Consider the following 25,542-nt stretch of genomic DNA (forward strand, 5'->3'; position numbering starts at 1 on the left):
GTAGAAGTTGTAATCAATATCTTCGGCGTTGAATAAAGAAAATGGAGACAAACTTTGCGCTGTTAGTTTGACTGTTTTGTGGTCGCTGCAGTTGTGCATGGCTTGAAGTGAAATGGAGGCCTACCAGCCCGGCTTGGGCCGGGTGGCCCTCACGTTGTATCAACAGGAACAAAGAAAAGAACCAGAAGAACTAAAACAAACTAAAAAAGTGTGATTTTCAGACCCCCTTAAATTTTACACTCTTTGTCGTATTGTAGCCATTTGCTAAAATGAACAAAATCAAGTTGTGTGACACTCAGCAAAGGTTCTGAATACTCAGGTGCTTTCCATTTCTTCTGATCATCCTTGAGATGGTTCTACACTTTTATTTGAGTCCAGCTGTGTTTGATTATACTGATTGGACTTGATTAGGAAAGCCACACACCTCTCTATATAAGACCTTACAGCTCACAGTGCATGTCAGGGCAAATGAGAATCATGAGGTCAAGAGCTGAAGAGCTAAGAGACAGAATTGTGGCAAGGCACAGACCTGGCCAAGGTTACAAAAAAAAATTCTGCTGCACTTAAGGTTCCTAAGAGCACAGTGGCCTCCATAATCCTTAAATGGAAGACATTTGGGACGACCAGAACCCTTCCTTGAGCTGGCCGTCCAGCCAAACTGAGCTATCGGGGGAGAAGAGCCTTGGTGAGAGAGGTAAAGAAGAACCCAAAGATCACTGTGGCTGAGTTCCAGAGATGCAGAAAGTTGGGAGATGGGATAAAGTTGTAGAAAGTCTGGGCTTTATGGCAGAGTGGCCCAACGGAAGCCTCTCCTCATTGCAAGACACATGAAAGCCCGCATGGAGTTTGCTAAAAAACACCTGAAGGACTCCAAGATGGTGAGAAATACGATTCTCTGGTCTGATGAGACCAAGATAGAACTTTTTGGCCTTAATTCTAAGCGGTATGTGTGGAGAAAACCAGGCACTGCTCATCACCTGTCCAGTACAGTCCCAACTGTGAAGCATGGTGGTGGCAGCATCATGCTGTGGGGGTGTTTTTCAGCTGCAGGGACAGGACGACTGGTTGCAATCGAGGGAAAGATGAATGCGGCCAAGTACAGGGATATCCTGGACGAAAACCTTCTCCAGAGTGCTCAGGACCTCAGACTGAGCTGAAGGTTTACCTTCCAACAAGACAATGACCCTAAGCACACAGCTAAAATAACGAAGGAGTGGCTTCACAACAACTCTGTGACTGTTGAATGGCCCAGCCAGAGCCCTGACTTAAATCCAATTGAGCATCTCTGGAGAGACCTAAAAATGATCCACCAACGTTTACCATCCAACCTGACAGAACTGGAGAGGATCTGCAAGGAGGAATGGCAGAGGAGCCCCAAATCCAGGTGTGAAAAACTTTCCCAAAAGTTGCATCTTTCCCAAAAAGACTCATGGCTGTATTAGATCAAAAGGGTGCTTCTACTAAATACTGAGCAAAGGGTCTGAATACTTAGGTCCATGTGATATTTCAGTTTTTCTTTTTTAATAAATCTGCAAAAATGTCAACAATTCAGTGTTTTTCTGTCAATATGGGGTGCTGTGTGTGCATTAATGAGGAAAAAAAATTAACTTAAATGATTTTAGCAAATGGCTGCAATATAACAAAGAGTGAAAAATGTAAGGGGGTCTGAATACTTTCCGTACCCACTGTAATTCTCTGGCAGGGGATTTCCTTTGTTTGAAAGTGAGTTCATTTGCCTGGGTTTGTAGGTTTGTGTCCATTTATACTCTGATAACTATAACAAACATACACTGCATTCTATGACATTTTGATGTCCACCAACATGTGAGTCATTAAACAAGGAGTAATTTGATAGTAAACATCAAATGAAAATACATTATCTCATAGTTCCAACTTTCAGGCATGCATAACACTATACAACATACGAAAGAACAATATACAAACAGTAATATACACAAGATGTACTGGGGAAATGCATGTTCATTCATTTCAGACAAGGTTGTCAATGAATTAATGGCAAAGAATCTAGTTTTATAGACCATTTATGGTTCTAGTGGCCTGTCTCCTAATTGTCTTTGAAATGTGTGTAAAGAACAAATGGTGCAGATAGGGTGACAGCGCTCAGTGGGGGAGCCAGACCTTACGGGGCCTGCATGGGTGATTGCCTTACAATTGTGTTTAATTGCTCCAGATGCTACAAACGAGAGTGGAGCTTCCTCAGTCGGAACGGCAGCAGCTCCCTCTGGAACTGCGCATGCATGTCTCTAACAAAGAACACACAAGTCATGTTGTTTTAGAGTGTCGAATATTTATGACACGGACAGTGCAATGTTGAAACATTTGTTTTAACAGGCCATTTTAACGTAGATTTGAATGGCGTGCTTCAAATAAAACAGTCCCTGAAGTCACGCAGAGGCATTCCCCCAAAGTGTCTCAGGACGTATTGCGAGTTCCCTTTTAAAAGGGAACTAATTATCCAAAGGTACAAGGACCTTCCCCCAATGGTCAATGTACCTTTTGGATAATTTTTCTCACATTCGACCCTTCTCGTGAACAAAAAAACTAATCTCATGAGTTTTTTTCATTTGTATTTTCATTTTCATCACACTTTGCTTTAATTCACCAAATGGAAACACAATAATACCAAAATGGATAAACAGATTGAATATTCATTCCCTACATGGGCGGGAATCAAACGCCCCTTTTCACTGATTGGTCAAACAAACATCAAACCGTGCTGTCTTCAGTTGTTCCTGAGTTTCGCCAAAGACTATAGTTTCACGCAAAAGAGTAATAATCATCCACTGCTACAGTTGTACTGATTCTTAAAAAATTTATTGCAACTACATTTTATCTCTTTCTTCATTTTAGGGCAGGAAGTGAACCGTACTGTGCCAAGACAGGGCTTTCTTCTGTGTAGACATAGGTTCACTATGGACTACACGTGCCAGAGAAATACACTATTATAGGTGATTATTTCGGAATTATAAATGTACCTCACATCCTGCTACCCATTAGTCTATTTATTTGGCACACCATCTGTTTTTAGTCTGCCAACTCTCAAAATCTGTGACAAACCTGCATGACTCTCTAGACAGCGCTGATCAAATGCGTTTACATTGTAGTGAAGCTCAGACTAGTATCTTTTTAAATGTAAATGTAGCAGTCATACCTTTTGTTTTATGCATAGCTTTTTTGTTTGTTTGTTTTTGTTTTGTTTTTTGGAGCATATAGGTGCAGAGCGTGGTGTTTCATTCCTGAATGAATCTGTGTCTTTGAACTAATCGAATGAATGTGTGATTCAATGACCCATATAGACAGCCACTTGGGGTGCTTCTCAATACTCAAATTGATGCTTCCTCAATTCCTTGCTCCTCTGTCCTCCAGTCTGTGGCAGTGTGATTTAATTTGGCAGTGTGCCAAGTATGTAGGCTTGGGGTAGTTGTGGGTGCAGATGCAAAGTAAATTAATATTTATGAGATAAACTAATATTTCACGGCCCCTTCTAGACTCTGCCCCAGGACAGTTTGTGTGAAGTGATTTGTTAGTTTGGTTGTTTGATAAGAAAGAGATGAAATGTACTTGGAATAAACGCTTTAAGAATCAGTACAACTGTAGCAGCACATGACTATTATTCTGTTGCACAAAACGGAGGATCAACTGATGACGGCACGGTTTGATGTTTGGTTGACCAATCAGTGAAAAGGGGAGTTTAATTCCTGCCCATGTAAAGAATGAATATTCAAGCTAAAAAATCTATTTAAATCAATTTGGTGAATCAGCAAAGTTGAAAATATAAAAATAAAATAAAAATATATGAAATAATAAAAATAAAAAATAAATAAAAATATGAAAAAACCTACATGAGATTTAGTTTGTTCATGAGAAGAGTCAAATTCACTCCATGCTGTTCAGCCCTTATGACGATAAATGAACTGTTTCTTTGTTTGTCCATTTTGAAGACAAAAACGAGAGAACAAATTCTCCGAAGGTACATGGACCGCCAGCCATCTTTCTGCACAAATCACATAAATATATGTTGTGACCGGTCCATGTTTTTAGTTAAATTATGGGAACAAGTTAATATGCTTTCACGTTTTAACAAAAGGAAGGAATGATTTCATCAAAAGTATAATCCGTGTATCTTTTTTTTTTTTTTTTTTAATATTGAACTTTTTGTTTTTCATTTTAAAAAAAATAAAAAAATCAGCTCGATTATCTTATTTATTTATTTTTTTACCTTCAGGGGTAGAAAATTCATATGAATATTCAATATCTACATGTAGGTGGGAGATCGAAGATCAAACCGTGCCGTCATAAGTTGTTCATGAGTTACGCGTAATAGTAGTAGTAATTGATTTGTTTTATCTTCATTTAGAAATTAAAATGTCATATGTCCAGCCTTACTGAGCAATGGTGCCAACTGTCCTTTTGCGCCACCTGGTATTGACCTTCACTTGTGACTGGGTTGTATTTAACACACAACAGTAATAGCATTTTGGTTGACTACCTACTGTACTTTAAAGTAGGAAAAATAGTCAAGCCAGAGATATATTTTAGGAGATTTTGTTGGGTAATTTCCTCACTTTGCTCAACCATAAAACTGTTTGCAGACTGTGCACATTACAACATGACAAAAATAGATATGTTGCTATTCATCATGCTACATTGCTGTTTGGTTTGTTGTAAATGCTAGACTATTTTAAATTAAATCCTGTCACTACCATTAATCTAGTTGCATCAAAGTAAATGTTCAAAACATGTTTTAAATGTGTTACTCTCTCTGCTTAGGCTTCTCACTGCTTTCTACGAATCTGAAGACCCTGAGAAAAAGAACAGGTTCCCTGGAGAAGGACGAAAGTCATATCTTAGTCTAACAAAGACATTTCCTTCTCTGCTGATTTTGGGTGGCCTCACTTTACCAATGCTGTTAACAGAGTCAGGTAGAAAACTCTATCTCAATACCTGGCTGTATGGGACTCTGATTGGATGGGTGTGGGTAAATGTAAGTCCATAAGCTAGCCATACATTTAAAGAAAAAAAAAAAAAAAATCCATCTTAACTGCCTATATCAACTTTTAGGTTTCATTGTTGGATAATAATCTTTGTTTCTCAGCAGTGTTTTTTTTTTTTTTTTCCTCAGTGTACTAGTAACCCAAGAGGCTTATTTACTGTTGACCATTTGTTTTCTTTTTACACTCCTAACTTTCAGAAGTTAAACTGTAACACTATCTACAATGCAAACAAGCAATGTGATGCACAAAAACTAAAACATTCCAGTTGTCAACATAATATGCTTGAAGCACTGTAGACGATGTTTAAATTTAATATGAGAATGTTTTAGTTATGTTGCATTGTATCATTCGCTTGCAATGTAGACCCAGTGTGTCAAGGTTTCCATTCCATCTGAGCTTAACTGTAATCTGAAATGCACACATAGATAATACGTAATAGAGACAACATTTTATATTAAAGGGTTAGTTCACCCAAAAATTAAAATTATGTCATTTATTACTCACCCTCATGCCGTTCCACACCAGTAAGACCTTAGTTAATCTTCAGAACACAAATTAAGGTATTTTTGTTGAAATCTGATGACTCAGTGAGGCCTCCATAGCCAGCAATGATATTTCCTCTTTCAAGATCCATTAATGTACTAAAAACATATTTAAATCAGTTCATGTGAGTACAGTGGTTCAATATTAATATTATAAAGCGACGAGAATATTTTTTGGTGTGCCCAAAAAAACAAATAACGACTAACACTGCTTCAGGAAGCTTCGGAGCATAATGAATCAGCGTGTCGAATCAGCTTTTCGGAGCGCCAAAGTCACGTGATTTCAGCAGTTTGGCGGTTTGACATGTGATCCGAATCATGATTCGATACGCTGATTCATTATGCTCCGAAGCTTCCTGAAGCAGTGTTTTGAAATCAGCCATTTTGTTTTTTTTTTTGGCGCACCAAAGATATTTTCGTCTCTTTATAATATTAATATTGAACCACTGTACTCACATGAACTGATTTAGATATATTTTTAATACCTTTATGGATCTTGAGCGAGGAAATGTCATTGCTCCCGATGCAGGCCTCACAGAGCCATCGTATTTCAACAAAAATATCTTAATTTGTGTTCCAAAGATTAACAAAGGTCTTGCGGTTGTGGAACGGCATGAGGGTAGGTAATAAATGACAGAATTTTCTTTTTTGGGTGAACTAACCCTTTAAAGGGATAGTTCACCCAAAAATAAAATGTCTGTCTTGATTTACTCACTCTCAAGTTGTTCCAAACCTGTATGAATTTCTTTCTTCTGCTGAAAACAAAATAAGATATTTTGAAGGATGTCTGTTAGCAAACAGTTAATGAACCCCATTGACTTCCATAGTGTTTATTTCCCTACTATGGAAGTCAATGGTGCCATCAACTGTTTGGTTACCCATATTCTCCAAAATATCTTCTTTTGTGTTCAGCAGAAGAAAGAAATTCATACAGGTTTGGAACAACTTGAGAGTGAGTAAATCATGACAGAAGTTTTATTTCTTGGGTGAACTATCCCTCTAAGGTTGGATATACCTATAGCAGTCTTGAAACTTTTTTTGTCATGAAACTTTATTTCCAATTGGGTGGAATATTATAATATTGGTTCTGAATATTATGAATGGTTTCTAATGATAGACTGTTCCCCTTTCTTGACGTTTTTGAGAACTTTTGGAGTTTTATTGTTTTGTGCTGGGTTTTTTTTTTTTTTTTTTTCTCTTCTTTTTTTTTTGGGGGGGGGTGGTATGCATTGGGTTTTGGTTGTATGCGTTTCACATAAGATCTAAAAAGTTGGGCTTTTTATTGTAATCGTTTGCACTATTGCTAAATATTTTACAGATATAGTTGCCAAACTTGCTGGTTGCAGGGGTATTAAATATAGTTTGGTCAAAAATGAAAATTCTGTTTCAACTTCATTATTCAACTTCATGTTGGTCCAAATATGTGTGACTTTCTTTGTTTGAAGAATCTCCACATAGCCGTTTTCAATGTTTTTTCCATAATTTAATCAAGAGCAATAATTTGGTCCAAATGATAACGAGAAATCTGAGACATTTTTAAAGAAAAGTGTCACAGTTCAGTGGTTGATTTTAATATACAAATCCAACAATTATATGACTGACCTCACCTTTGCAAATACCTTCAAATTGCATTTTTAAAGCTTGTTGCTTTTATTAGTAGTTGCATATTTAAGTGAAATATAATTGATATTTTACAATACCTAAAAGAAAAAACAAATATGCTGCTGAAGCCAGAGCTTTAACAGGACTCCCCTCTTCTGGAAGCTTGTCAGTCCCTTTAGATATAAAGATCTAAAAATGTAGGCTCCCACATTAAAAAGATTTATTGACTTGCAGCTGATTGCACTTAACCATAGTTCATAATGTGATTGTCATTGAAGTACATGATCTACAAATATTTCAATGGGAAATGCAATTTAAATGTTTGCAGAGTATGGTAATCTTAAATGAAAATTAGTCAATAGCATAAATGCCTTCAGTATAAATTTATGATCCTGATCTTTAACCCTTATAATTTAACCCTAAGTATCAAGCACTTGCTGACAAAATCACTGATCACAGCTGGGTTCCCACAATCATAAAACTGTAGTTTGCTACAGTTACATGTAAGCTACATAAACTTTAAAGTAATTAAACTAGAGTCAAACAACTCTTCTAAATCTTAGTGTATAACAGGTATTTACATCTAATCAGAACCATATTTTTCAATATCTTAATTTGGGTGTTTCCCAAATTTTGGGCTTCCCCCCAAACTTCCCCTTTTACATTAGAAATTCTGTCTCCACTGCTTACACGTTGATTAACATGAAGAGGTATTGTTCTAGTCCTTGTTGTGTTGACCCTGTTGTGCTGGAAATTTTGATTTGTTGTCCATATTTTTGTGTTTTTCAGATTGGTTTTAGATATGTTTGAAATTGAAAACATGCTGACCGATAGTCAAAATCATGTTAGGGCTTTCTTCCCATTAATGTTGGTCTAGTTTAAGTCAAAAAATGGCTCCAGGCCCCAACACCCCACCCTTTCAGAAAGGACTGGGGTCTTTAATAAACCTACTTAACATGATTATTTTTTCCAGTTAAGGCAAAGCCGACCCTGTAGCTGGTTCACAAGATTCATTTTGTTGTCAATCACAATGCCAATCGCTTGTTTGCAGTCACGTAATTCTGATGACGTGCAAACTTCAGATGGAGGGCAGGAAGTGAAAAGCAGAATGGACTAGATGGAGAAAAGTCCTTAATGTACTGGTTTATTAAAAGAGTGGTATAAACAGAAAAATCACAACATATGTTGGACATAACGTTATAAAGAGGAGCGATTTTTCTAATGAATTGGAGTATGTCATGGAGACGGTAAGCAACTTCTCCTGTGCCCGGTTGCATGAAGCAAGTTTTTCCTTTGTATGACTTTAGGAGTGATTTCCCCTTACCTTTGGGAATGACTTGAGGGTTTTGCATATAAAGTCTTTAATATAATCCCTTAAACCGCGAAGTGTTTCACGACAGCAACCCAGGTTTGTTAGTGTTGTTAGTGAATCCTCGTAGATAGCATTACTGTTTGTTGCAGGAATCATCCATGATTTTTGTGAAGTAAGAACTTTTCTGGACTGGTGACTGTAATTGTGATTGTGTAGTGAAATTGTCTGAGGGGTGGAGTTTGCACTTAACTATGGCGTTCGGACGAGGTCAAAAATATGACGTTGCAACTTGCACTCGTCTCACTGAACGTCTCACTGACGTCTTAATTTTTTGCTATTAAATCCATTCATTTTAAGACGCAGACGAGGCGTAGACGTCACGCAGACGTCACGTAAATCACGTGTGGCAGTGAAGTGTCGAGTCAGACGTTCACGGGTGATTCACGTGTAGCAGTGAAGTTATTTATTTATTTTTTCGCTAACACGTATCAGAACACGGTCCTCACACGGCTCAGTGCAGTGTGTGAGCCAATGCAGTATTTACCTGCACTTCATTCACTGCTCTCAATGGACGTGACATCTCAGTCTGAATTGTAACGTGACGTCTGCGTCTGACTTTTTTTAAATTTTTTTTGTCAGTTTTTAGTGCAACTTTTCCCCGGCAAACTCAATATACATTAATTACGTGCATATTAAATATACATATATTAATATATAACAATTTAGACTTTTTTTTTTTTTTACTTTTTTAAATTGTAAAAGTATAAAGATAACATAAAAAGTATAAAGCCTAAAAGCGAAGTTTGTGTTGCTCTTAGGTATACTCATGTCGTTTAGTTTAATGAAATCCGTTTTGAAATTTTTTACATTTGGGGGTTATTGTTTTTTTTATCTTTTTACATTTTTAATATAGCCTACATGCTTGATGGCCAACCCATCGATCGCAATCAGCTGCTAGATCTGAGACTGTTGCTGTAAATAATAATAAAATACATGGAAAAATGCATTATGCCTGATTAATGTTCAGTTTTTCAAGCACCTCTCTTCTTATATTTTACATTTAAAATATAAATTAGGATTCTAATATTATTTTATCATGTTTTCCTTTCTTTTTTAAAAAGAAAATGTTAGCTTTTATTCAGCAATAATGTTAAATTGATAAGATTTCTATATTTTGAATAATAATCTGCCAGTATTCATCAATCAATCCTGTAAAAATATCACAGAAAAATATTAAGCAGCACGATTTTTTCCGACGTTGACATTGAAGGATCATGCGTCAAAGACGACTGGAGTATGATGCTGAGAACTCAGCTTTGCATCTCAGAAATAAATATAAAGTATATTAAAATAGAAAACCATTATTTTAAATTGTAACAATATTATAATAACACTATAAACCAGACCCCGCCTCTTCAATATATAAATAAATAAAACCTTATATAAATGATTCACCAATTTTATTTGTTTGTTTATTTATTTATTTGTCGTGTCCTCGATCCTTATCGTTGCGTGAAATGAAAATAGAGCTAAACAACGACGCTGGCACTCGCTCACCAATAGATGGCGTCGTTGGCCCATGTTTAATTCATTTTATCCGACAACAGAAATAAATGATGGGTGCTCATACAAGTATGTAAATAAATAAATAGTTTCAGTAGCCACAAGAAGAAAAGAAAACAGATAAGTTAACAAAGAAGTCATGAATAGAAGTAAAAACTACTGGAAAGAATTCTAGCAGCTGCATTATGGACTAACTTTAACTTGTTTATTGAAGATGCAGGACAACCAGATATCGTTGAGAAAAGATAAGTTTTTTAAGCTTTATGATCAGTGGATTGTGTACCAAACAAGAAAAGATTAATTGAATAGGCTATATAAAGGTGTGCGATAGAGACAAAAATGATATCTCGATATTTTCTGGGATTTTTAGCCATAACCATAATCAGACTATATTTTAGCTGAGTCTGTCTTTCTCTCTCTCTTTCCCAAACACAGCTGATGTGCAGCCATTACAATATTTCAGTTTTGTTTTTAATGGCAAGGTGGTCAATTTCTTTTCGTTTCTTTAGTTAATTTAGAAATATTTTGGGAACATTCTATGTTTGTTAAAATCAAGTTTTTTTTTTAAGGAACAACCGAGCGGCCAGCCGCAGGAAGCGCAATGAGCATATGTTTGATCAATTTAGCCTTCTTCACAAATCAACACGACTTGCATAAAATAATATTTATGGATGAGAAAAAATAAAAAAAAAAACGTCATGCATTTTACCATACTAATTAAAAAAAAAATTACCCTAGATAAATGTGCACTACTGATTAAAATAAATAAATAAATAAATAAATAAATAAATAAAAACAAAAAATAATAATAAAATGTGCTCGCTTTTGTCTTTTGAGGTGTAAATGTTTTATAGTATTCTAACAGATCGCCTGTCAATCACTTTGGCGAAACTATAAATCTAAATATTACAACTCCAAAATAAAAGATTGCAAATATTGTTTATTTTAGTAAAATTAGCCCATAATATAGCAGTGTTTAAACATTCGTTCTTTTGGTGTTGGTCTAGAGACTCCTAGTGGTGAATACATGCTAGAACAACTTTTTTATGATTTCTTCAAAACATCCGTGGATATACTTCGGTAAAGTTGGTTTTATATTCGCACATTCAGACTTCTGATAAATTCAGACTTTCCAATAAATGTGCAATAAATTAATGTTTGCAAATTTTAAGCAGCGACATGATATTGACAACCAACGATTGTCAACTTACAACATTTTTCACAGTCGATCAAAATAGGCAAGCATTGTTTTAATGGCATATTTACTTGTGAATGTCCACTGAATGTCCAATATAGTGTGATTAACAAGGCTATTGAATACGGATGTGCGAATGTGCGAATATAAAACCAACTTTACCGAAGTCGTGGATATGTGGAAGAAGCAATTGCATACAGAATTTTTTATATCATTTGTATAAATGTTTACTTTTTGGAATAAAAAGCTATACATAAGAAAGGTAAAAAGCACTTAATTGCTAATTAAACATAATTGAGGATAAGTGTAAACAATAATAGAGAATGAATAGGTATAATAAAGCTCTAATTAGTGTATGGAATGTGCTGGAAACCCTTGCAGCAAAGCAGACGTCACGTAGACGTCACGTCCAGGCAGTCGAACTGTAATGTGGCAGACGCAGACGTCACGTTCGGCAGACGCAGACGTCACGTTCGGCAGACGCAGACGTCACGTTCAGTGAGACGAGTGCATGTTGCAACGTCATATTAATGAGCTCGTCCGAACGCCATACTTAACTGCCTTGAGAAGAAAAACAATGCTACTTGACATTACTATATTACAGATAACATGTCAGAGGAACATATTTTGGTAGAAGGGGAATCCTTTGAGACAGGTTTTTACTACAATCTCAATTGTATTGTGTACTATGGGTTGTACATTCTCACAAGGTTTGGTGACAAAGTATTTAAAATGCAACAAACTTGGTTAAATTGGTGCTGCATTGATCTGTCTTTTAAATATTTGTTCATGCAGTTTTGTAATATTAATTCAAGCCCATCACAGAATTCACTGTCTATAGATATTCATGCTCATTCACAATAAAGTTGCTTTTTTCAAATGCATTGTCTATTGTTTTTGTTGTTGTTGTTTTTTTTTGGGGGGGGGGTGGTGTTATAGACATTTGATTTGAAGTATTTATTTTGTAGAACTCAAGCAAAACCAACATGCAAGATCGCAGCAGCATCTTTGTAAGATGCTAGGACAGCTGACAGATATTTCAAGCATGGAAAGAACAGGACTTTGGTCCTGTTCATTGGCAGTTCATCCACAGGCAGTTTCCGCCCTGCACCCATCTTGAGTCTAATCCATAAGGTTTAAGCAAAACCACCATAAAATTCCTGCAGCAGTGGTGGCTGAAACAAAGAGAGGCCACACAAATCCATCTAAGTACATTCATAACTGTTTGGAAACCTTAAAACAGACGTAAACTAAAACATATCCATTTCTGACTTATTCAGAGAGATAAGTATTCTCAGTGACAGCTGTTTGTAGTGACAAATTCATATTAATGTACAAATTGTAACGATGTAGAGGTTCGTACAGTTATTAATCAATTTATGGGTTAGATATATGAATATGATAAATCTTTATGATTTATGATGATGCATATACCGACCCAAGGGGGAATTAAACATGTATTGTGAATCAGTTACAACGAATTGTAATTAATTACATATATGATTAGTTCAGGTTCAATAATTATTTAGAGAAACTACCAGCTCTTCCAGCAAACCGTTGCTTTGATTATATTGTATTATATTATGAACGGAGTTATTCTCTGGCCATTAGAATAAATTCCTATTATAGCATCAAAGCATAAAACGATCGAAAAACGTTAAAGTGACTTGGTCTTCAGTTGAAAGAACAAACAGAACAATCGAGCGTGAATAAACATTTTTAATATATGCAAACTACGACTACAGAGGTTATACTTCTAAATATATATACACAAGAATATATACACAAGAATATATACACAAGAATATACACACATATGTACAAGAGTGGAAGTAGAGAAGGAAAGCGAGAAGGCAAGTAGCAAAACTTACAAAACAGTCATTGGAGCCAGTACGGAAATCAGTTTCATTATCTAAGATTGAGAAACGGCAGTACTGCATTTGCATTTGTCAGCTATGTGATACAATTCAATTTAATTTCAAATGAGCTTTATTAGCATGACTGTGAATCACAGTGTTGCCAAAGCATTAACATATTATACATAAATAATAAAATAAACAAACAAACAAAACATATATGTATACTTCATGTTACATGCAGCAATGCAAACAAATCCATCTTAGTAAATTAATAAATAAAGCAGGTCTCTAGAGAGTTATCCATCTCTAATTTTGTGAATGGCTAACACATATTTTGCAGCTAGTGTAGCTGTGTTGTCATCTTCACCAAGCATGAAGGGCATTTTCTCAGTATCACTCAGTTCAATGAATGATGGAAATAGTGTTCCAAGTATGGAGAGAAATGTTTCTCTTGCATTGTGATATTTAGGACAGATGAGTAGGAAGTGTTTCTCATCCTCTATTTGCTGTAGATCACAGTGTCTACAGATCCTCTGCTCTCTCGCTGTCCATGTTTGTCTATGTCTTCCTCTCTCTATTTCTAGATCATGGTCACTTAATCTGTATTTGGAGAGGATTTGTCTTTCTTTAAATTGTTTGATTAATAAATAATTTGCCAATTTAGTGGTTCTATTTAGGGTCGAGTAACATTGGAGTTTATTTTGGATCTCAAAATGTGCTTTTAGTGATTCATCATGAGTATCTTTTAGATTTTTGCCAATTTCTTTAATAATAGTTTTGGGGTTGTAGCTGTGGTCAATTGGGAATTGAGTTTCATGGACAAGTTGAAGAGCGAGTGTGTTTAGAGGATGAGATTCTGCTGAGATTTTATTGGCGAGGAGGGCTTTATATTGGACTGAATCAGGATCAGACTGATGGAGGTGATGCCAGAACTGAACACATCTCTTCTGGATCTCAATGTTCAGTGGGTACAAACCTAATTCAGCCCTACAGGCGTCGTTGGATGTGCTTCTGTGAACCCCTAAAATGTTTTTGCTAATTTCCAATTGTAGTTTTTCTACTGAAGTTTTATCCCAATTTCTAAAATTTTGTACTGGTCCCCAAATTTCACATCCATATAAAAGAATTGGTTTAATTATTGAATTGTATAATTTTATCCAAGTTTTAATGGGTAATTTTAAGTGACCGCATCGTGACTTTATAGCATAAAAAGCCCTCCGAGCCTTTTCACTCAGTGTTTTGACAGCCAGACCAAAGCTTCCCGAAGCGCTGATGTCGATGCCCAGATAACTGTAGCTGGTGCTATGCTGTAGGACCTGGCCTTTATAAGTGAACTGGTGTTTGTTTGCCTGAGATCTGGCCTTTTTCTGGAACACCATTACTCTGGTTTTCTCCAGATTAACTGTCAGGGCCCACTCATGACAGTATTGTTCCAGCAGGGACAGGCTTTGCTGGAGACCCTCAGGTGTGCAGGACAGCAGGACCAGATCATCTGCGTACAGCAGACATCTGACCTCTGAGTGGTGTAGAGTGAGGCTGGGGACGGTAGAACGTTCTAGCACTGATGCCAGATCATTTATGTAGATGTTGAATAGAGTCGGACTCAGACTGCATCCCTGCCTCACTCCACGTCCCTGCTGGAAAAACCCTGTTCTGTGGTTATTTATTTTTACTGCACATTTACTGTTGGTGTACAGGGATTGTATAGTGTCAAAAGTTTTCCCACCAATGCCAATTTGTAGGAGTTTGTACAGTAAACCGTCATGCCAAATTGAGTTGAATGCTTTTTTTAAATCTACAAAACATGCAAATATTTTTCTTTGTTTGTCCTTGATGTTTTTGTTAATTAGTGTGTGAAGAGAATAGATGTGATCGGATGCGCGTTGTTTTGGTAAAAATCCAATTTGTGCTTTATTTAAAATGTTGTGTGTGGAGATGTGTGTGACAATCCGGCTGTTTATGATGCTGCAGAACAGTTTTCCTAACGCACTGCCCACACAGATGCCTCGATAATTATTGGGGTCAAATCGATCACCTTTTTTAAATATGGGGGTGATCAGTCCCTCATTGATACTATTTCAAAGTGATTTCCATTTTAATAATTTGTATTTACCTGTGAAACAAACCTGGAAAGAGATGTGAGGCTTTGAGGAGAAAAAGAGATTCTTCGTGCATTCCAGTGAATTATTAATGGGATATATTGTAAATTATATCGAGAAAACAGACCAAAAATGTGCAGCATATATTGGCCTTTTTCATACTATTACAGCGGTATGCAAAGAGACAAAATAAAATAATCAGGAGGATAGAAAGCAGCTGCTGAAAAGAGCTCTTGCCATAGATATTCCGTTTATGTTACAATACGTTACAATACCAAGCATTACGTAATTCTTATGATGTCTGAAAATAAAACATGAAAGTAGAAGATGAGCGTAAACAATCTTTGCCGGTGTTGTAAAAAGAATAAGTATACATGGAGTACTTGCCAATTAATGCGCTGTCGATATCTTCTATATTACGCGATGGCGGAATCTACACATCTCAGTTCTTCAACAACAGCTATCATTGTTGTAAAATAATTCAACCCAAGCGCTCTTTTATGACGTGGCTGATTAAGTTTCTGATGATAATCTGTCAATCATCGCCCTGACAAATGTGATTGGTCCGAACAGTTTCTGTTCGGGCATAATTACTCCTCTACAGATCGAGTCCAGACCGAACTCCCCGACCTCAAAATGTTGTGGGCGGGGCTAAGTTCGGCTGGCATCCAGGCTAGCAAATAAAAAAAAAATAAAAAAAAATTATTGCATTAAAAGGGCAGCTATAAAAAAGCAAGTGTTGAGCAGCAAACAGGTATTTGAAGCTGCTGGTGTCTCTGGAGTCTCAAGAAGCTCTCCATGCAGGCTGGCAGTTGTGCGTAAAGATGCATTTTAGACACCACTAACCAAACCCTAACAAAGAGAAACAGTTTGAGAAACATCCTGTGCCAATAGTGATACAGTGTCAAAGTTCAATTTCAAATGATTGTGAAGTTATCTTTTGCAGTGTGTTTTTATATTTGAATTAACCTAATTATCAAACTAATAATGTAATACTATGTTGTCAGTGGCTTACATAAACTGGCATGATTAGCTGCATCAGGTGTGTTGGATTAGAGTTGGCAATAAACTTTGAAGCACAGTGGTCTGCAATAAAAGGGTTACATAACTGATCAAGGGTGTAAAACTCTCTCTCACACACTCTCTCTCACAAACACACACACAGACACAGACTGGTGTGAGCTTAGAGTGAGGCAAGGAGACTGTATAGAGAGTTCATCTTTGAAGACTCTTCAGTAGACCAAATATGGAGTTCTGTATGGCTGAAGTAACATCTGAGTGAGTCAATGAGTCTGAATTGAAAGTTCATGATCGAGGACTCTTGGATCAGAAATATGTTCAATAGGTCAAATATGGACTTCTGTTTGGCTGAAGTGACAGTAGAGTGAGGCTATGATTATATGTAGAAAGTTCATGATCGAGGAACCCTTTGCTCCGAAAAAAAAATAAGTATGTAAAATATGGACTTCTCTATGGCTGAAATAAAATCATATATAGCTGCGAGCAGCGATGGCGGGCCCAAGCCCGGTGGCACCGCCACCCTGGTGGCTTCAGGGCAACTGTGCACAGCGGGCAATAGGCATTTAAAACGGTTAAACATCAAAGGACTATGTCAAATTCACTCCACATTTACAGCACTACAAGGTGCCGCTATAGAGCCCCTCCTCCCTGCCCATTTTCAAAAGGATTACATGTGCCAAGTTTTAACATTATTCTGATGAATTTTGAAGCAAATCAGGTAAAAATAAGAGGGTGATCTCAATGTATGCTGAAAGTGACACATTTTCTGCTTCCAGTTGGTGGCGCTATGACTTTGAATCACAATAGTCACATCCATGTGATCAGCCTTGTACAACAAAGACTAAACCGAAGTTTCGTCAAAATCAATTAATGTAGTATATTAATAAGTAAATATGATGTACTTTATTCTACCCTTAAAATCATAAAATCACATGTGTGTAGGGCTGAACATGTGTGTCCTGATAACATGATAGCATTGCTGTACACGTGAAATTTAAATCTGTTTGTGTGAATGGAAAATCCTGTTTCCAATTGAAGACTGTAAAATGATCTTTCCAATAATATCTATAGAATGTATGGCAAAGGGCATTTGTCTGAATATATAAGGAGACGGTAGGAGAAATTCAGCAGCTGTCTCTGAGACTGTCTCCTGGACATGATGTCATTGATTAGCTCCTTTATCGGCAATAAAGTAAACCTTCTGGAATTAAAGATATTTAAGAAGTGATTTTTTAACATAAAGTAGAAACCACAACATTTGGCGACGAGGATGGGATTTGGTTTGAAGCTGAAGAAAACCACAGAGCAGAGCAGAGCTGAATGACCAACACAGGACAAAGTGGCCACAGGTGAGCAGTTTTATGCTTATTTAAATACTTGTGTTGGTCATCAGAGATGCTCAGTGTGGTAAGTTACTGAAAACTTCTCCAAATTCAAAGAACTAAGAGAAAAATATCTTTAATTCTAGGAGACTTGCATGTTGTGTGTCAGGCCTGGGTACTTATAGTGATATCAGTGGATCTGTGTTAATGCATGCACAATACAATTACAATACACGATACATTTTTTCTTTGTATCTTTCTGCATAAAAACAGAAGATATGGTTAGCTAGCTCAAGATACCGCTCTGTGACGACAGAGGTCTGCATGGTTGAGACTAGGATTATCTATGATACCGCTTTGTTGTTGACCTACAAAGGACTGAATGGATAGATAATGTTTTTTATTTATTTTTATTTATTTATTTTAATGGCATGTAAAATTAGAAGTTCATATCAAGGAGTTAGGTAATAGTAACGGTGTCAGAGACCTCTGTGTCTATCTGTGTCTTTCTGCATGTGTGTGTGTGTCAGAATGGATGAGGGAGAATAGTCTGTTTTGTATGTGCAGCTATGTGGGATCTGACCATGCTTGTGGTTAAAAATAGTGACCTTCTCCCTGGTCACTTGAGAAGAGTGATTGAGAGAATGAGCCCTATAGGAACTGGTTTGAATAATAAAAATATTATTATGAAATTATTTCAAGATATTAACTTAAAAGAATAATATAGTAAAATAAATAAAATAATAATATATGTATATTTAATAAATAAATACATAACCGAATAACTAAATTAATAAATAAGTTTGCACGTACTTAAAATATTATGTCATCTATCTGCAGATGTTAAAATTTGTATCTTACTATTCCAGAATGACAGTATGAAAATGATACTAGTGCAGAAATTTAGGTTTGTGTTAACTAAAATAACCTGTGCAGAGTGTTGAATGAGAACAAGATTGGATGGCAAATGCCATCGTATAGTCATAGACAGTCTTAGTAAATGAGATTTGTTGAAATCCCTTGATGATGGTTGAGGAAATCTTATTGCATTATATTAGATTATTTTGATTCCTGCATGTGAATATAGAAATGAAAAGACTGAAATCTGAATTATAATAGAAAAAGTGTTGAATTTTAGATATAGATTACTAATAGATTTTTGCCTATTGCAAAGAAGAAATAGCTTTGCTTTTTCCTGCAATGAAGAACTTGCTTCACTAAACCCCAGAATGAGGGAACTGATGTTTTCAACCAGTGAGATATTTGATATAACAGATTTAGTGAATTTAGAAAAAGAGCTGATTGCTCAGACATTATTTAAATTAGAATTTACAAAAGTTCAATTTGATTAATGCGGATCTCTGAGTGTTCAAGTTTCAGATGACTTTAGTGACAGTGCTATGACGAATGGAAGCAACAAATGGAGAGACGGCAAAGGGCCCCAAAGACACAACTGCAGAAAGAAGAAGAGAGAATGTGGGTGAGAAGTTTTCAGCTCCCCTTCTGAATGGACAATTCTACACTTCAACATGGAGAAAGACTGATTTAATTCAGGAAAAGGTGAAATGTTCGCTTGAGACTTTTCCTGAGGACAAAGACAATGTCCTGAAATGCAAAACTGTGGCAAGAAGAATCCACAGCAAGATATGAGAAGAAGAAAGACACAGAGAAACATGAGAATATGAGCCTACATTCCACTCCAAAACACCATGCCTTTGAATGACATCATAGGCTGAAGACACATATAGACCAACAGCTAAGCAGCTTCATCAGACTGATGGTCTGGACCGAAGGACTTCTGAAAACCATTCCCTTATGGGCACAGGTGTGGCATCTTCAATGATCACTAGAGACCGTTCCAAATTTTGTTAAGTATTATATTAAATTAGTTCATCTTTAGAAGTCACTGGTCTTATAGCAGTTCTTTGTGTTCTCTGCTAAACTAACATTCTCTGTCTGCTTTTATAGTAGGACCAATCCAGCTTGTGTAAAAATAGAAAGAGGAACTTCATTGAAAGACAGTAGTGAGTGCTTAACTCACAAATGAATTAAACTAAGGCTGCATGGATTTTGTATAGTGAGGGCTATTATATTAAAAACATAAATGTCGCATTCAAATTATAATTAAATGAAAAGCACAATTGAATTAGTCTTGGAGAAAAGAAAAAAAAAGTTTACTGGTCATTCCATCTTGTTTACAAGTAATTTATTAGAATATTAATAAGAACTCCAAATATTGTTATGAAATCATACTGTTGTCATCACTGGGGTAATGAGATAGAAATGTTATTGGCCATAGATGTAAGAAGACGCAGAGATCTCTAATTTATTCTTAAAGAAGCTCATGAGCAACAACAAAAAAGAATGTGATAAATCTATAGAAAGAAAATAATAAAATGCAATTTGAGAAATTATATTTGGCTGTCTTAATTGCAGTATGCCTAGGCCAATCATTCTAAAAGAGTTATTAGAAATAATTAGAGAAAGTTTAGACATTGTTGCATGGGGAATGCTTCATTGTCCATGTCCTGTAGTGTTTAAAAATACAGAAATGTTGGAATTCCACTGCTAAAAGTATATGTTCCCCATTTAGATCTGAAGATCTGCTGTGGCAGAAATAAAAAATGAATGATGGCCATTGGGGGTGTGCAAGATTGTGAATGATGGTATGAATGAGTGAGAGAAGGTGTCTGAAGAGACAATGGGGCAAATCAATTATTTGCCAAAACAGCTGTGTATAAATTTGTAATATGTGGGCCCACAGGGCAAATTATGCCCAGTAAAAAGGAAATAAGACTATGGATGAATTGGGTCAAGTATCCTGGTCAGTTCCTGGAAAGTTGTTGTGGCAAAAATAGAAAAAAGAAAAAGCAATACCACACTTGCGCAGCGTATAACATGGGAAACAGATCAAGCAAGTTTGCTCTGTTCACCTAACCTCTAATTCTCTTTTCAGCATATCATGAAGGAGCTGAGTTTTCATCAGAAGTATAAAATATTGTTTTAACTGAATCAAAGTGGGTTGAGTGTTTAACAAATTCGTGAGAAATTTTGTAGTGAAAACAGAACTCGAAACAAATGATTCAGAAATTATAAAAATGCAAATTATGGGTTAAAAATCCATATTGTGTAATTGGTTGATAATCAAAGCAGAGAGCCCCAAAGAGGGACTGGATAACACTCAGCCCACATGAACATTTTACAGGTTACATCATGAAGGACAATGACAAGCAGATGATTTACCACATGTTGACACTAACAGAAATATTTATGGTCTCATTCACAGGTGACCGCAGTGCAATTCTTAGGAGTTTTAATGGGAACATACGAATATGTTACTTTTTACAGGTAAACCAGCTGAATTGATTCTTTTAAGGGTGAACCACAATATTGTGTGTACAATTGACTGCCATTTAGTAGATTACTAACAGATCTTAAGTATATTCCATAACAGAAACACAAGTTAATTATTCTGAAAAATAGTTTTAAGGAAATTTAAAGGTAAGAAGACACAAGAATAATTTTGTGACTGTAATATCCGAACTTTGTGGACAGCTTGCTTTAAAATCTCTAACAACTGTGTGTCACTTAGCTAAGGGACAAATAGGAAATATACTTACAATAGCATATTTGCCATTCACTTGAAGCAGTAAGGAATAGAAAGTATCAAATATTGAATAATGATATTCTTAGTCAGTATGCTGAAAAAAATAGGTAAATTAATGGCTGATATAATGCTACCAAAACGATTAGTAGGCATTATGTGATGAGTTCATAAAAAGAAAATAGAACTAAAACCATGAAACTATTTCAAACACAAACTGGCCCGTACAAACTCTCAATGTACATTAGCATCAGAAAGAGGCCAAAGTAAAGATGTGTAACGAAATGTAGCGGTTATTAATCAATTTATGGATGAAATATGAATATAATAATTCATAAGGTTATGAATAAATTATGATTCATATATCGACCCAACGGGGAATTAAACATATATCGTGAATCAATTACAACGAATTATAATCAATTACATATATGATTAGTTCTGGTTTAATAATTATTTAGAGAAACTGTTCGTTTGTCCAGCAAACTAAGTCCCTCACAGAATATTATAAACAGAGTTATTACCTGGCCATGAAAATAACCTGCTATTATAACATCAAAGCATAAAGCGATCGAAAAACGTTAAAGTGACTTGGTTTTCAGCTGAAAGAACAAACCGAACAATCGAGCATGAATAACGTTTTAATATATGCAAACTACGAATACAGAGGTTATACATCTAAATATATATACAAGAAAATACACACATATGTACAAGAATAGAAGTAGAGAAGGAAAGAGAGAAGGCAAGTAGCAAACTCACAACCAGTCCTAAGCCAGCACGGAAATCAGTTTCATCATCTAAGATTGAGAAACGGCAGTATACTTGCATTGGTTGCGTGTGTCGAATTTCAGGTTAGTGCTGGTGCAGTTCGTTGGCTTCCTCCGCTCAGCGGGAAGGTTTGAACTGAGGACGAGAGTGAGTTTCGCTGGAAGATGGCGATCCCGAAGCTGAGCGCGATGGCAGCGCGTGGTCACCGGAGAGGTCCGGGAAAAACGTGCACGAGATGCTCGTGAGACAATCGGGAGAGAACACACAAGAAATTGTGCGTCTTTGCTTTTATGACAGATAAGCCGACACACCTCCTTGAGGTGGGGTAGCCAATAACATGGGTGCAAAGTTGGCGGGAAGGCTTTCCCATTGTTTGGCCTCACGACTTAATCCAATGATTTATGACTACCAGATCAGATCTCCAAAAGGAGTGTGTTCTTCACAGTATCATTAAACACATAGAAAAATGCATTTGTCCATTTGGTGACATGTCTCAATGAATAGCTCGAGTCCGGAGCTTTGAAACGAGATCAAACTCGATAGGTCAGAAAGGCATAGGAGAGAAGTTATGGTTTACAGACAAAATTATATCATTAAAATGCACACTAGCACAAATACACTCATTTAAACACTAGGAAACATGCATAGGCCCTAAAATATATGAAATATATATTTCAGCATAGTGGTGGTATAATATATATATATATATATATATATATATATATATATATATATATATATATATATATATATATATATATATATATATATATATGCAGTTAAAAGTGTATGTTTGTGTGTTTCTGTATGTGTGTCTGTGTGTGTGTTTTTTGTGTGTGCCAGTGTGTGTGGGTGCTGCAATGTGGATCTGGCCCGTAGTCCACATGAGGGGCCCCTTTGATGTCCTAAGAGCAAGGAAATTGGGCCTGCTGTGTTACCTCGGAGGGCCACAAAGGTGTCAAGTGGGCTCATCTTTAGTAGACAGTTCGGAGCCGATTTAGTGATTAAGAAACAAAGTTCATCAGGTTAAAAGCGTTCTGAAAACTCCAAAGTTTATTGATTATCCTGATACGTGTGCATACGCTACAGATTCCCCCTTTCGGCCAACGAAGTTCCTGTGCGGACTTCGTTGGACGGTAACTAAGTTCGATGGCACATGGATCCGGATGGTCACGCAGCAGGTGGTTCCTACTGGTCCTTGAGGGAGAGCAGATAAGCACCTGTCCATGGATTCTTGCATCCCTTTGATCCCTTGGGATAGGATGAAGGCCAGGCCCAGGGCGAGTGAGTACTTGATTGCCATGGAGAGGCAACGGGTTGTGTTGGCAGGAGTCCAAGCTTGGGCTTTAGGTGAGCTGGTCAGGACAGGCAGTCGTGAGAGCGCTTGGAGGGCTGCATCAATAGGAGGACTGTCACTTAGCTGGGACCCCCCTTTGTCAATCCTCAGTTCCATTCCTAGATCTAAGGTGTGATGGTGATCCCTGGGGGAAGATGGGATTTCCAGTTCTGACTGGTCCTCTTTGCTTGAGAGACAGTGCACCGCCAGATGGCTGCAGTGAAGGATGGAACCCAGGGGTACCTGGATCCACTTACTTGGATTGGGCAGGCTGACACGAGTGGCGGTGTTGTGCTGATTGTAGGTTAGGGTGGCAGCATGAGTGGGGGTGTGGACGAGCAGTCGATCACCCACAATCTCGGCTTGTGTTCCGATGACTGGGGTGTGAGGCTTGGCCTCGGCAGGGCAGCGTGTGTCGCTGGTCATAAGCTGCAACCGGCCCATTCCTTCAGTGTGGTTTCTGAGGAAGAGCTGGTTTGGGCAGAAGGACTGAAAGTCTTTGGTGAAACTACACCTGCGAAAGTGGGGAGCCGGGCACAGCCGTGGGTTGCTGTTGTGGTAGGCTACCGCAACTGAGGTGTGTTTCTTGGCATGGGTGTTACGTTGCCGCCACATGACATGGACTGTGTCTTTGGGTCTGCCAGTAGCAAAGTCCAGCACAGTTTGTGTAGGATACTGAGGAATCCTATTCATAGCCACTCTGTCCATAGAGAAGCTAATTTCTCGCAGCAGGTCTGTCAACAGAGCTATAACCAGCTGATTTTGGGCAAAGTCATTCTGGAGGACTGTAAACAGTTGCTTCCTTGAGTTCGCCATTTGGATCAGCAGGAAACTGTGAGTATAGAGAACCGCCACAATACTTTTCCGGGATTTGCAGGTGGTTTGCAGGGTTTGGCTCTGTGTGGCGAGTTGTTTTCTCAGTTGTAGGCGGAGCTTGTTGCGATGCTGATGAGGAGAGCAGGCTGTGATGAGACTCAAGTCTCCTGGTTGGTACAGGTGCAAAGGCAATGGCACCTGCCATTCCATCAGTAGTTCTGTGGGGAACACCTGAGTTGACTCCTGTATGGTGTCTGTGATGGCCATGAGCATCAGATGAGGTTTTACAGTCCAGTCTTTCTGGTCGACTGACCGTGGAAACGTGACTCCTCTGCGTTGCAGTGGAGCTCTGTAGTTTGGGTTTACAGTTTGGACTTGACAGCAAACCTGACATTCTCTGACATACTCTGCCACATCTTTCTGCATGCTGGGCCAGTACGCCACTTGTTCCAAAGTCTCATAAATAGTTCTGGTGCCATGGTGTTTGGCACATGGTGTGTCGTGGGTGTATATCAGTTCACCCCCCTTGTGGCCCTGTGGCAGTACAAGCTTTGGCACTGTGAAGACATCAGGGACATATTTTAGAAAGTTCACTCCCACACGCAGCATGTGGTCGGTCATGGGACCAGGTGCCGTGAACGGGAGGTTGGAGGGGTATGAGTGGTGGTACAAAACATTTTGCATGGAAGTGTTGGCAAGTTTGGTTGTCAGTGGCAGTGGCAGTGCGGCGGGAAATGTTGCAGGAACAGTCCGCTGGCTGCGGGTTGTTGTTGCCACACTAAGGGTGGGTGAATGGGGTGGGTGTGACCATAGCTTGTCATGCAGGGTGCCAGTCTTGGCAAGGGCATTAATTTGGTCGTTCACGCCTTTGTCACGCCCTGGTTGCTTTAAGAATCTTTTCACCTTTTCCCAGTAAACGATCATGTCGTGTGCTTGGGTGAGGTGATCATGTGTCTGGAACATGTGTTGATGTTTCACCTGCTTGTTGCATTCAGTCTTGAAACCAGTTTGTTTCCAGCCCAGAAGATGGCATGTGAAACAAGGTCTGTCAAAGTGTGAGTCTGTGCACATGAGTTCTCTGATGTTATGGACAGTTGTTGTTGGGGTACCAGTATCTCAAGTGTCAACGCTGGTGTGCTGTTATAGCAGTTTTGACAGGCAGCTGAATCTCCGCTCCGTGCAGACTTGTGCTTTCTGGCACGTTGTGGCAGTGGCACCTGCTGGTTCAGCCTCCTGAAGTCGCTGGTGGGTCGCCACTTGCTGTCTGGTTTGACAATGGACCAGGTAGGGACTGAATAGGTGCTGTTGCATGGGCAGATAACACCTTTTCCTTCTGTTGAATGAACAACCTCCTGTACTGGTTCATGTGGGGCGATGTGACCTTCGTACTGCCTGATTAAGGTGGGAGGAGCATTTGGGTGTGTTGCACTATGCACTGTGTGAAGTTTAGTGAGACCACAGCATAAAAGGTCTTTGTCAAATGTCA

General features: G+C 37.7%; 1 protein-coding gene across 4 annotated transcripts in view; it reads left to right on the plus strand.

The window, feature by feature from the left end:
• Nucleotides 1–25,542, plus strand: part of agpat5 (1-acylglycerol-3-phosphate O-acyltransferase 5 (lysophosphatidic acid acyltransferase, epsilon)) — a 146,271-nt gene that overhangs the window by 101,842 nt on the left and 18,887 nt on the right. The window contains exons 8-9 of one of the 4 annotated variants that reach the window (XR_010895256.1): nt 4,792–4,943; nt 20,816–20,877. The exons of 1 other annotated variant lie outside the window; for it this stretch is intronic. Coding sequence is in view for 1 of the 3 variants with exons in the window: in XM_067387015.1 (XP_067243116.1) it covers nt 4,792–5,017 (226 nt within the window). In the remaining 2 variants the exon portion in view is untranslated. Of the gene's footprint in view, nt 1–4,791; nt 5,532–20,815; nt 20,878–25,542 lie in introns of those variants that run through there. 2 more of the 4 variants (XR_010895257.1, XM_067387015.1) reach the window with 2 other exon arrangements.

This window comes from Chanodichthys erythropterus, chromosome 5 (genome assembly GCF_024489055.1).
Source record: "Chanodichthys erythropterus isolate Z2021 chromosome 5, ASM2448905v1, whole genome shotgun sequence".
Classification (NCBI taxonomy): domain Eukaryota; kingdom Metazoa; phylum Chordata; class Actinopteri; order Cypriniformes; family Xenocyprididae; genus Chanodichthys; species Chanodichthys erythropterus.